General features: G+C 38.4%; 1 protein-coding gene across 1 annotated transcript in view; it reads left to right on the forward strand.

Annotated features, from left to right (window-relative positions):
• LRBA (LPS responsive beige-like anchor protein) overlaps nt 1-14442 on the forward strand; it is an 820489-nt gene that overhangs the window by 754665 nt on the left and 51382 nt on the right. The window contains exon 48 of the mRNA XM_036763368.1: nt 11675-11764. Within this exon, the coding sequence (XP_036619263.1) occupies nt 11675-11764 (90 nt within the window). The remainder of the gene's footprint in view (nt 1-11674; nt 11765-14442) is intronic.

Raw genomic sequence — 14442 nt, forward strand, 5'->3', positions numbered from 1 at the left:
AAAGATCTAAGCCCAGTTTGGGTTGGGGGTTGGGGAAGGAGCAGTGCTGGTGTGGCAGAGCTGGCACCTCCCCCCCAAACGTGGAACATAGAACTCTGTAATCTACAGGCAGTCGTACCCCACTGAAAAATTCAAGGGTCGGGTTGGTTGGCTGGGAATATGGCCAGGCAGCGAAAACGCGCCGAGATTCAGTCTCAGACTTTGCATTCTTTCTTTGCTGACAAAGAAGACCAAAACATACAGACAGAAGAAATTAATAAAGTCAAAGAGCTTACAACAGAAACCTCCAAGAAAAACAGGAACTGGTCCCAGGCCATGGAAGAGCTCAAAAAGGAGTTGGAAAAGCAAGTTAGAGAAGTAGAGGAAAAATTGGGAAGAGAAATGAGAAGGATGCGAGAAACCATGAAAAACAAGTCAATGACGTGCTAAAGGAGACCCAAAAAAATACTGAAAAATACACTGAAGAAAACAACACCTTAAAAAACAGACTAACTCAAATGTCAAAAGAGCTCCAAAAAGCCAATGAGGAGAAGAATGCCTTGAAAGGCAGAATTAGCCAAATGGAAAAGGAAGTCCAAAAGACCACTGAAGAAAATACTACTTTAAAAATTAGATTGGAGCAAGTGGAAGCTAGTGACTTGATGAGAAATCAGGATATTATAAAACAGAACCAAAGGAATGAAAAAATGGAAAACAATGTGAAATATCTCCTTGGAAAAACCACTGACCTGGAAAATAGATCCAGGAGAGATAATTTAAAAATTATTGGACTACCTGAAAGCCATGATCAAAAAAAGAGCCTAGATACCATCTTTCAAGAAATTATCAAGGAGAACTTCCCTGATATTCTAGAGCCACAGGGCAAAATAGAAATTGAAAGAATCCATCGATCGCCTCCTCAAATAGATCCCAAAAAGAAATCTCCTAGGAATATTGTCACCAAATTCCAGAGCTCCCAGATCAAGGAGAAAATACTGCAAGCAGCCAGAAAGAAACAATTTGAGTATTGTGGAAACCCAATCAGAATAATCCAAGATCTGGCAGCTTCCACATTAAGAGATCGAAGGGCTTGGAACGCGATATTCCGGAGGTCAATGGAGCTAGGATTAAAACCTAGAATCACCTACCCAGCAAAACTGAGTATCATGTTCCAAGGCAAAATATGGATTTTAAATAAAATAGAGGACTTTCAAGCTTTCTCAGTGAAAAGACCAGAACTGAATAGAAAATTTGACTTTCAAACACAAGAATCAAGAAAAGCATGAAAAGGTAATCAAGAAACAGAAATTGCAAGGGACTTACTAAAGTTGAACTGTTTTGTTTACATTCCTACATGGAAAGATGATGTGTATGATTCATGAGACTTCAGTATTAGGATAGTTGAAGGGAATATGCATATATATATATATATATATATATATATATATATATATATATATATATATGTTTATGTATATATATAAGTGAATGTGTATGTATGTATGTATCTATGTGTGTATGTATGCATGTGTATGTAGGTATATATATATGTGTGTGTGCTTTTGTATGTGTATATATATATGTATATGTGTATATGTATATATATATATGTAAAAGAGAGAGAACAGACACAGGGTCAGTTCAAGATGAAGGGAAGATATCTAAAAGAAATAAAATGAAATTAAGGGATGAGAGAGCAACATACTGAGAGAGGGAGATAGGGAGAGATAGAATGGGGTGGATTATCTCGCCTAAAGGTGGCAAGAGGAAGCAGTTTTGTGGGAGGAGGGGAGAGGGCAGGTGAGGGGGGAATGAGTGAACCTTGCTCTCATCAGATTCGGCCTGAGGAGGGAATACCATACATACTCAGTTGGGTATCTTACCCCACAGGAAAGAAGAAGTAGGAAGATAAAAAAAAATAAAAGGGAGGGGGATGATGGAGGGGAGGGCAGATGGGGGTGGAGGTAATCAAAACAAACACTATGGAAAGGGGACAGGGTCAAGGGAGAAAATTCAATAAAGTGGGATGGGTTGGGAAGGAGCAAAATGTAGTTAGCCTTTCACAACATGAGTATTGTGGAAGGGTTACACATAATGATACATGCGTGGCCTAGGTTGAAGTGCTCGACTTCTTAGGGAGGGTGGGTGGGAAGGGAAGAGGGGAGAGAATTTGAAACTCAAAGTTTTAAAAACAGATGTTCAAAAACAAAAAAAAAGTTTTTGCATGCAACTAAAAAATAAGATACACAGGCAATGGGGCGTAGAAATTTATCTTGCCCTACAAGAAAGGAAGGGAAAAGGGGATGAGAGGGGAGCGGGGTGATAGAGGGGAGGGCTGACTGGGGAACAGGGTAACCAGAATATATGCCATCTTGGAGTGGGGGGGGTAGAAATGGGGAGAAAATTTGTAATTCAAACTGTTGTGAAAATCAATGCTGAAAACCAAATATGTTAAATAAATAAATAAATAAAAAGAAAAAAATATTTGAGAACATCAGTTGGGAAATGGCTGGGCAGTTATTGCATATGAAAGTAATGAAATGGTTATTATGCAATAAAGAATCAATCAGTAACCTTTTATTAAATTCTAGCTATGTGGCAGGCACTGTGCTAAGTGTTTGGGATACAAAAAGAGGCACAAACCAGCTCCTGCCTTCAAGAAGCTTACGATTTAATGGGGAATAGTGTTGAGTTCAGAGAATCCAAGGAAGACTTACCATAACCGATGTAAAGTGAAGTGAGCAAAACCAGGAAAACAATTTATATAATGACTACAGTATGTTAAAGGAAAAGAAATTTGGAAGACTTAAAAACTCGGATAAATGGAACAACCAATGAGGATTCACTTATTAATAGAATTCATTTATTAATAATTCCCAGAGAAATTTAAATAGAGCATGAAGCATTCAATTCAGAGAATGAAGGATATGAAGGATGAATTTACTATCTTAAATGAAAAAAGAGATTTTTGGAAGTCACTGGTTCTTTTTCTAATGATGATTGCTTACATTATTCATTGTATAAATATTGTGTACTTCGATTTTTATTTTAATTTGCCTTAGAGAAACTCAAAATGCCCTAGACACATGCCATACCCTTGACCTTGGTATCACTTGTAATTCACCTCTGAGATCTCAAACCATATCTTTCCTCTTTGACCACAACCCCAACACTGCCTAAACTTTATCTGCAGTAGACTACCAGTCATTAATTAAACTTTTCCTGCTTTTTGCATTCCACTACTTCCCTTCAGGCTATGCTTGATTTTGTGCACAAGCTAGATCCCCAGTTCATCCACTTAACTCTTTCCCTCACAAGCATGCTAGACTTAATTCTACAAACCTGGATAACTTCTAGTTCAATTCTGTTCAACACAACAAACATTTATTAATGCCTACTTATGTGCAAGCCATTGTTTTCTCTACTTTTGCTTTTGGGTTGATTAGCTTTGCAGGAGAAGGCATAAAACTATGAAGAGCTGGCCCATTATGTATCCCTCCTATATAGCTACAACTGGGCTCTCACTGTTACTTGGCAATACTATTGTTTATCTCTTGTTGACTCTTTGGTCCACTTCCCACAGCAGCTGTTTCAAATCTTCACATTCTCATAAGATCCCTAATTCTGCTGCCCACTTTCTGTTTATTCCCAGCTATTCTATTCAAACTCAGATGAACAATACTTCTTGTTTTATTGAAAAGATAGAAGAATTCCACTATTTTCCATCTCAAAATTTCTTATCTCTTTGCCCTTCTCATCCTTCTCTTTTGCCTAAGGGTAAAATATGACTTCTCCTATACTAACTCTTCTACCAGTATTCTGTAACCTTTCAAGAAGAAATTGTTTCACTAAATTTTCTAATCTGTTAATTCTACTGACGACTTCTCTACCTTGTGCCAATACCTTCTCTTGATACACAAACGCCCCAAAATTAAAAAAAAAACTTTTGCTTCATCCTGCTGCTGATGTATTTACCATTCAATATTTTCTTTCATTAAATTACAACTTGTCAAATTAATGTTCTACACCTGCTGCCTTGATTTTTTTCTTCACAAATTCACTTGTAAAGACCTTTCAGTCTGATTTGTGTCTTCACTTCTCTATTGAAACTATACTCTTAAAGGTCTCTGGTGCCCTGTCTTCCTTCTCATTGGCCTCTGCAGCATCTGACACTGTGGAACACCCTAGGCTTGAAACTCTTCCCCTGGCCTCCTCAGTATCCTCCCCTACTTCTTTTACTTCTCTGTTTTCCTCTCTGGGTCTTTCACCTCTTATCTCCATCATTTAGCCTTAGGTTTGCACATTCTCCTAACAATGGTGTCTCTCTTTGGGAACATGTACTTTTAATAATAATAACTAACATTTATATAGAACCTGCTATATGTCAGGCACTGTGCTAAGCATGTTACAAATGTCTTATTTTTTGATCCTCACAACAACCCTGGGAGGTAGGTGCTATTGTTATCCTCATTTTACAGAAGAGGATACTGAAGCAAACAGAGGTTAAGTGACTTGCGCAAGATCACATAGCTATTAAGTATCAGAGTCTGGATTTGAACTCAGTACTTCCAGACTTCAAGCCACCTGATACTCTATCCATTATACCACTCTATGCAGATAATTTCTGTATTTTTTTAGGCCCTGATCTCTCTTCTCAGCTCTAGTCCTGTCTCTCTAACTGCCTAATAGATATTTCCTCTTGGATGTCCTTGCATCATCTCCAACTTGCCATATTTAAAACTAAACTCATTGTCTTCCCCCTAAAACTAGCTCTCATGCCATACTTACCTATCTTGATCAATGTATCATCATCCTATTAGTCTCCATATGCTGTTAACTCTTGACTTTGTATTTATCCCTTTATTTCCAGTTCCACTGCTACCACCTGGCCCATTATAATAGTGACCACCCTTTCTCCACTTTCTCCTGAAATCCATCTATATACTAATCTTCTTAAAACACTGACTTTACAGTCACTCTGTTGTGCAAAAAAAAAAAAAATTTAATTGCTTACAGGTAGGCAAGGCCCAACATTTTTATTGGGAGAGAAGAAAGAAATAAAGAAAGACTGCTGCTAGGTAGTAAATCCAAGAGTCTGACAGAGAAGGAAGACTCCAGTCACATTGTTTCTGCATCTGACTAAATTATGTCCATGTTTCACAATCAGGTCACATCTCATCCATGAAGCTCTCCGTACCACCTACAGCATAATATTGACCAATTCATGATTCAGTCCTTTGAATTACTTACAAGATGCATTCCAGGCTGTGTTGCTGACTTCTCCCCACAGGGCTTGGTCTACCATGCCATAAAATATTCTTCACCCTAGAAATTCCCTCCACCACTGCACTCCTTACATTAGAAGTACCCTCTGCTTCTGCCTTTCCCTCTGACTGTCTGGTTCCTCCTACAACTTCCGTTTTAAAGAGCAGGCCCAAGTGAACCATTTTTTAATTCCTCTTCCTGCCTTTCCCCCCACCCTGACCCCCAGGCTGTACTACTGATAAACTGAACTTTCCCTACCATGCTCTAGAGCCTGGTACCTTTGCCTTCCCCACTCTCCTTTGCAGCTTCCTTGTATATGTTGTTTTCCCCTATTAGAATGTAAAATTCCTTCAGGGCAGGGACTGTCTTTCTGCTTATATTTGTATCCTAGCCCCTTACCACAGTGCTTGTCACATAGTAAGCACTGAATAGAATACATCCGTTTGATTTGACTTGACAGAACTGATGTTTTCCTTACCATGTATTTGACATTTATCTATTAAGATAAACATTTGCAGTATATGTGTCCTTTTTCTCCATGGAGTTAGATTCTGAATTCCTTGAGGGCAAGAAGAATGTTACTTTGTACTTTATTCGTAGTATTACCCCAGGTAGCTAGTTTATTTCTGTTTATGTTGATTGATCCTTCCGAACCTCTGTCTCTATCATAGTCATGTCCTTGCTCAAAATTTTTTAACTTTTCCCCCTTGCTAACAGGTAGTTTCCCCTAGGGTAGATACTCAGTAAATACTTACTGGGTGACAGAATCCTTTTTTGCCACAATTTCCTTGTGCAGTTTATAATGTCGCTATCACATAATCCCACAACTGGAAAGGACCTCAGAGGCCCTAATGTCCAAATCCTAACTGAACAAGAATGTCTTTTACCACACACTTGACAAGTGGTCAGTTAGTTAAGAATAACTGATTGTATCTACACAACATCTCTCCTATCTGTCCCCTTCTTTCTGCTCACTGTCCTTGCCCTAGTTCATCCCCTTCTTACCGTCTGCAGGGTATCAGAGTAGCTACACAAGCTTTGGATTAGAAAATCCAACTTGCCTGTTCCCTGTTCCCAAAGGATGACATTTCCTTTCTCTCCTCTGTGCCGGTGCACAGCTGGACTCGCTGTGTCTGGAATGCACTCATTCCTCACTTCTGCATCTTAGAATGGTTAACTTCCTTCAAAGTGCAGCTCATAGGCCCCCTTCTCTACAAAATCCTTGTAAATCCTCCTCATTATTTTTGTTCTCTCTCTTTCAAATTTACTTTGTACATACTTTCAGTTTAGTTGTCTATGTACATGTTGTATCCTCACCTCAAACCTTCAAGGGCAGGGACTATTTAACTTGTCAATCAGTAGTCAGCAAACATTTACTAATAACAACAATATTAATCATAGCATTTATATAGTTTCTTTAAGATTTGCAAAGTGCTATACATGTTTATGTGTATGTATACACATGCATATATGTATATAGATATATACATTTGTGTGTATTGTATAATCTCATTTAAGCAATCACCTTGGACCCTTATTTCACACCTGAACAATTATAATAGTTTCCCAAGTGATCTCCTTTTCTCCAACTTCTCTGCACTTAAATCCATCCTGTATACTATTCTTCCTAAAATACTGGCTTCATCATCATTCTCTTGTGTAAAAAATTTCCTATGTTCCAGGAAATGTGCTAATAAGCACTGGAGGATACAAAGGTAGGTGAAGTCAAGCTCTCAAGAAGCTTGCATTCCAGCGGGGGAGACAAAATGCAAACAGCTATATACATATAAAATATATAGAGAAGAAATGGAAGATTATCTCAGAGGGAAGGCAGTAGTATTGGAAGAAACTGAGAAAGGCCTCCTGCAGAAGGCAGATTTGGAAACCAGGAGACATAGGTGAGGCAAGCATTCAAGACATGAGAAACAGCCATTGGAAAGGCATGGCGTCAGGAGATAAAATGTCGTGTGAGGGATAGCAAGAAGGTAAGAAGAGCTCCCTGGACAGGAAAGGCTGTAACTGTACTTTAGAAAAAGTGTTGGAAATAGAGGAAGACTTTCAGGCTTGGAAATCATGCAGAAGGTTATTGCAGTAGTTCAGACTTGAGGGAATCAGAATCTGTACTTGAGCAGTAGCTGTATATGTGATGAGAACAGGAGGGGTGTGTGTGTGTGTGTGTGTACGAGATGTTATGAAAGTAGACACGACAAGTCTTGTAAACACTTTGGATTTGTAGCATGAGTGTTAAAAGAGATATGCTGGGGATGACACCAAGGTTTCTAGCTAGCCTGGACATCTGAGGATGGTGTTGCCCTAGACAATAATAATAGGGAAGTTTTGAAGAGAAGAGGATTTGAGGGGAAAGTTAATGAGTTCAGTTTGGGACATGTTGAGTTTAAGATATCTGCAGTTCAACCAGTTTGAGGTGTCAAAGGTGCAGCCGGTGGTTTGAGACTAGAGCCAAGGAGAGAGGTTAGATAGAGCTAGAAGTTAACTACAAGGAGATGATAGTTGAACCCATGGGAGCTGTTCAGAACACTAGGCAAGGTAATATACAGGGAGAAAAGAAGACCCAAGATAGAGCCAACACATAGTGCAATTTCTTGTACCTCGTAGGTATTTAATAAATGTTTGTTGAATTAAAATTGAGCCACATCTCTACATCACAATAGAGCATCTGGGTAGGGATCACCCATAACATTTTTATCAACATGCACTAAAACCCTGAGATCTTTTTCAGGTATACTATTGTCTAGCCATGCCCTCTGATCTTACATTTGGGAAGTTGATTTTTTTTAAACCTAAATGCAATTCTTTACATTTATTCTTATTAAATTTCATCATCTTTGGTTTGGCCCATCATTCTGACTTGTTGAGATTTCTTTGTTCCTGACTTTGTCATCCAAGGTGTTATTTATCCTTCCCAGCTTTTTAATAAGCATGCCATTTATGCCTTTATCAAAGTAATTGATGAAAAAATGTTAAATAGCACAGATATAAGCTCAGATCCTTGGAACACTTCCCTAGAGATTCCCTTCCAAGTTTAAATCAAACAATTAATAGTTACTCTCTGGGTCCAGCCATTCGATTAGTTTAATTTATTTTTAAAATAGGGTGGGGCTTTTATGCCTTTTGCCTTCATAGCATAATCATTTGAGGGAGACAACTTGAACATGTAAGAAAGGGGGTTCCCCAGAACTACTTCAGTTGATGTAATCCCAGAAGATATTTAAAGATGTTAATGAGGTGTTAAATTGATTATAGAGGTATGGTGTATATGTCCTTTATGAGTCTTTGAGTCAAGAAGGGAACAACCTATTGGTTTGGGAAACAAATTAACCATACCTCTGAGGATTGTAAATAGTTTGGCCCTGAATTAATTTCAGAGTTTTAAAGTTGAAGACATTGTAAGCCAGGAGCTGCCTGTGGAGGAACCTCTGGTGGGGAGAGAGGAAATTTTTCACTCCTCTTCCACATCCCCCACCCCATTTCAAGCATGTAGCTTTATGAAGGAGCAATTCTAGACCAATGAGAGACATTACGTACAACAGGGAGTAGAGAGATACACACTGCAGACAGACAAGGATACAGAGAGACAGTCACCCAAGGATGAAATCAGCCTCAAGGAATGTGACCCTTAATAGCAGAGAAGAGAGTGATATAGGGGAGGAGCAGACCCCTGGGAAGCCAGCTGAGTAACCTGCCCAGCAAACATCGTAACTAAGGAGAGTTTCATAAGGACTCCACAAAAGGAGAAATTACTTCTAGGCACTAAAGCACCATGACTTGCAAATTGCCTTTGTAATACAAGTATTCTTCACATTATCTTACTACCATTTTGCTCTTGAGTTTGACCCCGGTTTTTCCCATGGACACTGTGTTAATTTGTGGAAGAGTGTGCCTCAGATTTATGGTGGGAGTATTTTGTAATTACTGTTCTTACTATGCAATCATGGTAATTACCCTTGATGAAGGACAGTTGTGTTTACTGGCTGATTGTAAAGAGGAAGCACACTGACAAGGGCTCATGAACTATGGAATTAGGAGTGAAGGCCCACAGAGTTACTTCTATAAACTAAGACAGAAACTGCCCTTGGGGATGCAACCTGCAAGTTGAGAGAGTAGCCACATATAAAACAATGTCAAAATGACCTTGCAGATAAAGGCACCAGCATCTGAGTGGACACGGAAAGTTTTAAGAATAAGGTGAATCTTGAAAAAAGTCAGGATTCCCAGAAGCAAAGATGGAGTGAGTGCATTCTAGGTATGGAGCCCAGGCAGTGCAAAGTCACAAAGACAGGCGCTGAGTAAGTGAATGAAAAAAAGCATCTAGTGAAGTGTTGCACTGTATCCAGTGCGGAGGATTACAAATATCAAAACCAAGATAGATCCTACTCTGAAGGAAATCATACTCTAATTAAAGGAGACAACACATAAAAGAACGTTCAGCTGTAGGCCAGATGGAAAGGCCCCAGAAATCTGAAGGGTTCAGCAAAGGGGCAGATGACAAGGCCGCTAGGGATTTTTGTCCAGAGTCAGTTGGTAGGTCAGATAAAATGCTAGGGAGTCTGCAAGGTGTAAAGGTAGGGCATATGCCAGAAAGACTTTCCTTAAGAAGCAGTGCCAGTATAGAGAACATAAGCCAAGAATATAAACTACTTATGGAAGAATTCTCTATTAGGCAAGAACTGCTGGGAAAACTGGAAAGCAGATTGGCAGAAATTAGATTTAGACCAACATTTTACACCATATATCATGAAAAGCTCAAAACAGTTATGTGAGTGGAATATAAAAGGTTACCTCATAAGAAGTGCCTTTTGTAGCTATGGTTAAGGGGAAAATTAGTAACCTAATAAAGGGTTAGAAGTGATCACAAAAGATAAAATTAATTATTTCAGTTATAATGCCATTAAGATGAGAAAGGAAACTGAAGATTGGGAGAAATCTTTATATGAAATAGCTATTAAGAGTGTGACATCAAAGTTACGTAGGACTTAACACAAATGCATAAAAATTCAGAGCAGTTGCCCAGTAGAAAACTGGTCAAAGGATATAAATAATTCTCAAGAGAATTGCTGGCTATTAAGAACCATATGAAAGATTTCCCCTGGATTATTGGTAATAAGAGAGAAATACAGATCAAAACAATTAGAATAGTTAATGTTAGAGGGGTACCAGAAAGATAGGCATAATAATTCACTGTTAACTTCACTGTGAACTGGTCCAACCGTTCCAGAAAACAGTTTAGAATGTAATTCTTTTTTTAAAATGACTAAAATATCCACTCCTTTTGACCCAGAATCCTCTTGGATTGTATGCCTCCAAGGAGGTCAAAGACAAAAAGAAAGGTCCTATATATGTCAAAATAATCATTACAGCACTTTTGTGGTAGCAAAGTAGATGTCCCTTGATTGGGATACTTGGATGTAATGGAATATTACAGTGCCATAAGAAATTATGCACGTAAAGAATTCGGAGAAGCACTGGAAGACTTGCATGAACTGATGCAAAGTGAAGTAAACAGATCCAAGAAAAGAATATACACCTTGACCACAACAGTGTAAAGAGAAAGAATGACAACAACAAAAATGTACCTGAATATTGTATAATTATAGTGACCAACCAAGATTGGCCCTGGAGAAAAGAATCGATAAGATGCACATCCTTCTTTTCCTTGCCACAGTGAGGATCTATATATGTGGAATTCTGCATATAACATCAGACACAGTTTAAGTGTTCAGTTTTGCTGAATGCCTTCCCCCCTCCCACCCTCTTTTCCATTTATTCTCTGTTAGAAGTAATGATTACTCTGGGTATGGGAAGGGGAAAATAAATTTGGAAATAAAGATGATGTGGAAACAAAAGATCAATAAAAATAAGTTTTAAAGAAAAGTCTGCCAAAAAATAAATAAAAAGTTGTTGAACACAGTGTGGGAAATCCCCCAATATGTATCAAAGATATACTGATTTCCATGTAAGTGAAGATAATATGGGATCAAATTATCTCTACCGATGCTTTCTCCCATTTTCAGGTTTCAAATGGTATATAGAATCAATATTTTATCTTTAGTAATAACATATTAGCTTTTAGTTGTCAGGCATATGCAAGAAAGCAAAGTTAGTCAAAAAAACAGAGCTGAACGAATCCAGGGAAGAATATTTCTGATTGTAATCACTAGTTTCTGTTTAACATCTCTGAGCAAGATGAGGAGTCTTTGCATGGTAGTTCTCATGCAATAGCATCCACAACGTAAAAGATGACCTCATTCTCAGTACCAGTGCCAGGCACTTAGCTTTCAGTGAACACAGGAGGTCAATTTTCAGTGTGAAACAAGCCAGAGTGTGAACTGACATTTTCAGGTGACAGTTATGGTTGTATTGCCTGTAATTAGCACCTCGTAACATGCAAACTTGCTTGTGCCTTTTTCAGGCTGTCGAAGCTCAAATCCGAAGTTTTGGACAAACACCTTCTCAGCTGCTTATAGAGCCACATCCTCCCAGAAGTTCTGCTATGCAGGTGGTAAGTAGCACTTTACTCACTCCTCTGGGCTTGTGATGTCTTGATCTGGGCTTAAGTTCTTAGAGTAAAATTGCACTGTGCTTTGGATGGTCTGTCATATTTGATCCAGGATACAAGGAATTTGGTGATTTGACTCTCTTGCCTGTCTTTTCTGCTGAATATAGGAGTTGTTAATTTGCTCAACCACAAACAGTTGTTGGAAAGATTCAACTTGATAAAAGTTGATTTTCCATTGGTATAATACTGTTTAATAAATTTATTTTGTTTTACTATTCTGTTATGTGCAGAACTGATAATTCCACAATTATTACCTCTTAGTTATAGTCCAAGTGCTTTAAATTACCAAATGAAGAAGTGACACTTTCTTGTTTTTCTCTATATATTTCTACTTTTATTTGTCAGTATGGTTGTTTTTCACATTCTCTTACTTTTTTTAGTGGGAGAGTTTGTAAATGCATTTTACTATGTGACACTATTGGTTTTGCCATAAAAACTCTCAGGTTACCATGAAGCATAATTGAAAAATATCATGAGTCCCAAAGGAATTGGATAAAAAAGACACTACACTTTCTTCATTTTATTTTTCCATATCCTTTTGACATTTGACTCTGGAGAAAGTTCTTCCATCTCATGTAACTCCTGTCCAGTCACCTGTTCCTAGTCAAGAATATAATGAAACTCCAGATTGGGATATTATGAGGAAGGACATGTTATCCTATGTCACATAGATCAGTAATGGTGACCAAAGTAACATGATTTGGTACCAAAAGATACTGCATCCACAATCATTTTATGCATGAATCCTCAAAAGGTTAAGTGACAGAATCTGAAATAATGTGACCCATCTCCACCTCAGTACTCAGATTTCTCTCCCTTATCACCTGCCAATATTTCATTCTTTCAGCAAGCACTTATTAAGTACATACTATGTGCCAGGTATTTAAGGCAAAAAATGCTTGTTCTCAAAAGTTTATAGTCTGTTGGAGGAAAGCACACATGCGCAAAAAGTAGATACAAAATATGTACAAAGTAGATACATAATAATTTATTATGACAGGTTCCTGGCAGTGGCATGGGGATCAAAAGAGGTGGAAGATCAGGATAGGCTTCCTGTAGAGCATGGCTGTCCAAAATACAGTCCACAGGCTGCATGTGGCCCACACTCCAATTTTATGTGGCCTGCCTGTGGGTTTTAATTTTCACAAGCGAAAAAATAAAATAATAATTTGCATGGAATGCATATTAGATTATTTAATTCCATCATTAATAAATAATCTCGTTGATGTTAATTTTATTTGGTGTTTTTAAGCAGTATTATGGATGGAACATATCGCACGGAATTTTCAATCGATCTGTGGGATGTGTTCCGTCTGAACGATGCAGACTAGTCACTCTGCACCTACCTTTATACTGTTGTGTTGTCGCTTTGTTGTTTTGTGTTTGCTTTCACGTTTCGTGCATTCTCCTGTTGTATTGATGACTTGCATTCCCCCACTTTCTATTAGTGTGCTGTGTTTTTCACTCTGGGTGCGGCCCTCAAATAATTATTTTATTTTAATGTGGCCGGCCCTAAGATAACCTAAGGTTTTACAGCCCTGCTGTAGAGCATGGTGATTGAGCTGGGCTTTGAAGGAAGCCAGGGATCCTAAGAGGCACAGGTGAGGAAGGAGCATGTTCCATGCAATGACTGCTTGTGTAGAGGCATGGGGATGGATGGGAACTGGAATGGCACTTCTTATGAAGGAACAGCAAATAGTCTTATAGAGAGGGCTGTATCATAAATCTGGGAGAGTAAATTCGAGCCATATTGTGAAGGGCTTCAAATAATAATGGAGTTTATATTTCTCCTAGAGGGTACCATTAGAGCTTCTTGAACAGGGCAGTGGCATGGTCAAACCTAGGCTTCAGGAATAGCAGTGGGCATTGGAGAATGGATGCATAGGGGAAGGTCTGGAGGTGGGGATACCAACTAAGAGGCTACTTCCTTCCCACTTTATAGTCAGCCAAAATATTCCCATGGCCTCTGATTCTCCTAGGGCTGTCCTAGTATTCTTAAAAAATCTTTGGCCTAATCACTATTGCCACTAGTTTTCCCACACCACTGTCTTGCCAGGGAGCAATCAATCAACAAGCATTTATTATGTCTACTATATACAGGCATATACAATATACATCCATAAACACACATACAACATACAGACTTCATACATACATAGACACACATATACACTTACATATACATACAAACACCAACATCAGTTAAGAGTATCATGAGAAGATGCAGAAGGTGGTGCTTGAACTATGTCTTGAAGAAAATGAGAAATTTCATGAGGTAAAGATGAGAAGGGAATACATTCTAGACGTGGGGAATGGACACTACAGCAACATGGGGAGACAGAGAGAAAATAGAGTTCAGAAGTAAGAGTAGTAAATGATGAAACTGGAAAGATGGATTGGAGTTGAGTTGTGAAGGACTATGAAAGCTAAAGAGTAGAAATCTGTATTTTATCCAAGAAACAGTGGGGAGCTACTAAAGTTTATTTAGTACAAGAATGACACATCCAGATTCTTGCTTAAGAAGAATCTCTTTGGCAGCTCTGTTGGATAGATTGGAGAGGGGAGAACTTGAAGCAGAGATATCAATTTGGAGGATAATAATATTATATATTATAACCATC

This window comes from Trichosurus vulpecula, chromosome 6 (assembly GCF_011100635.1).
Source record: "Trichosurus vulpecula isolate mTriVul1 chromosome 6, mTriVul1.pri, whole genome shotgun sequence".
Classification (NCBI taxonomy): Eukaryota; Metazoa; Chordata; class Mammalia; order Diprotodontia; family Phalangeridae; genus Trichosurus; species Trichosurus vulpecula.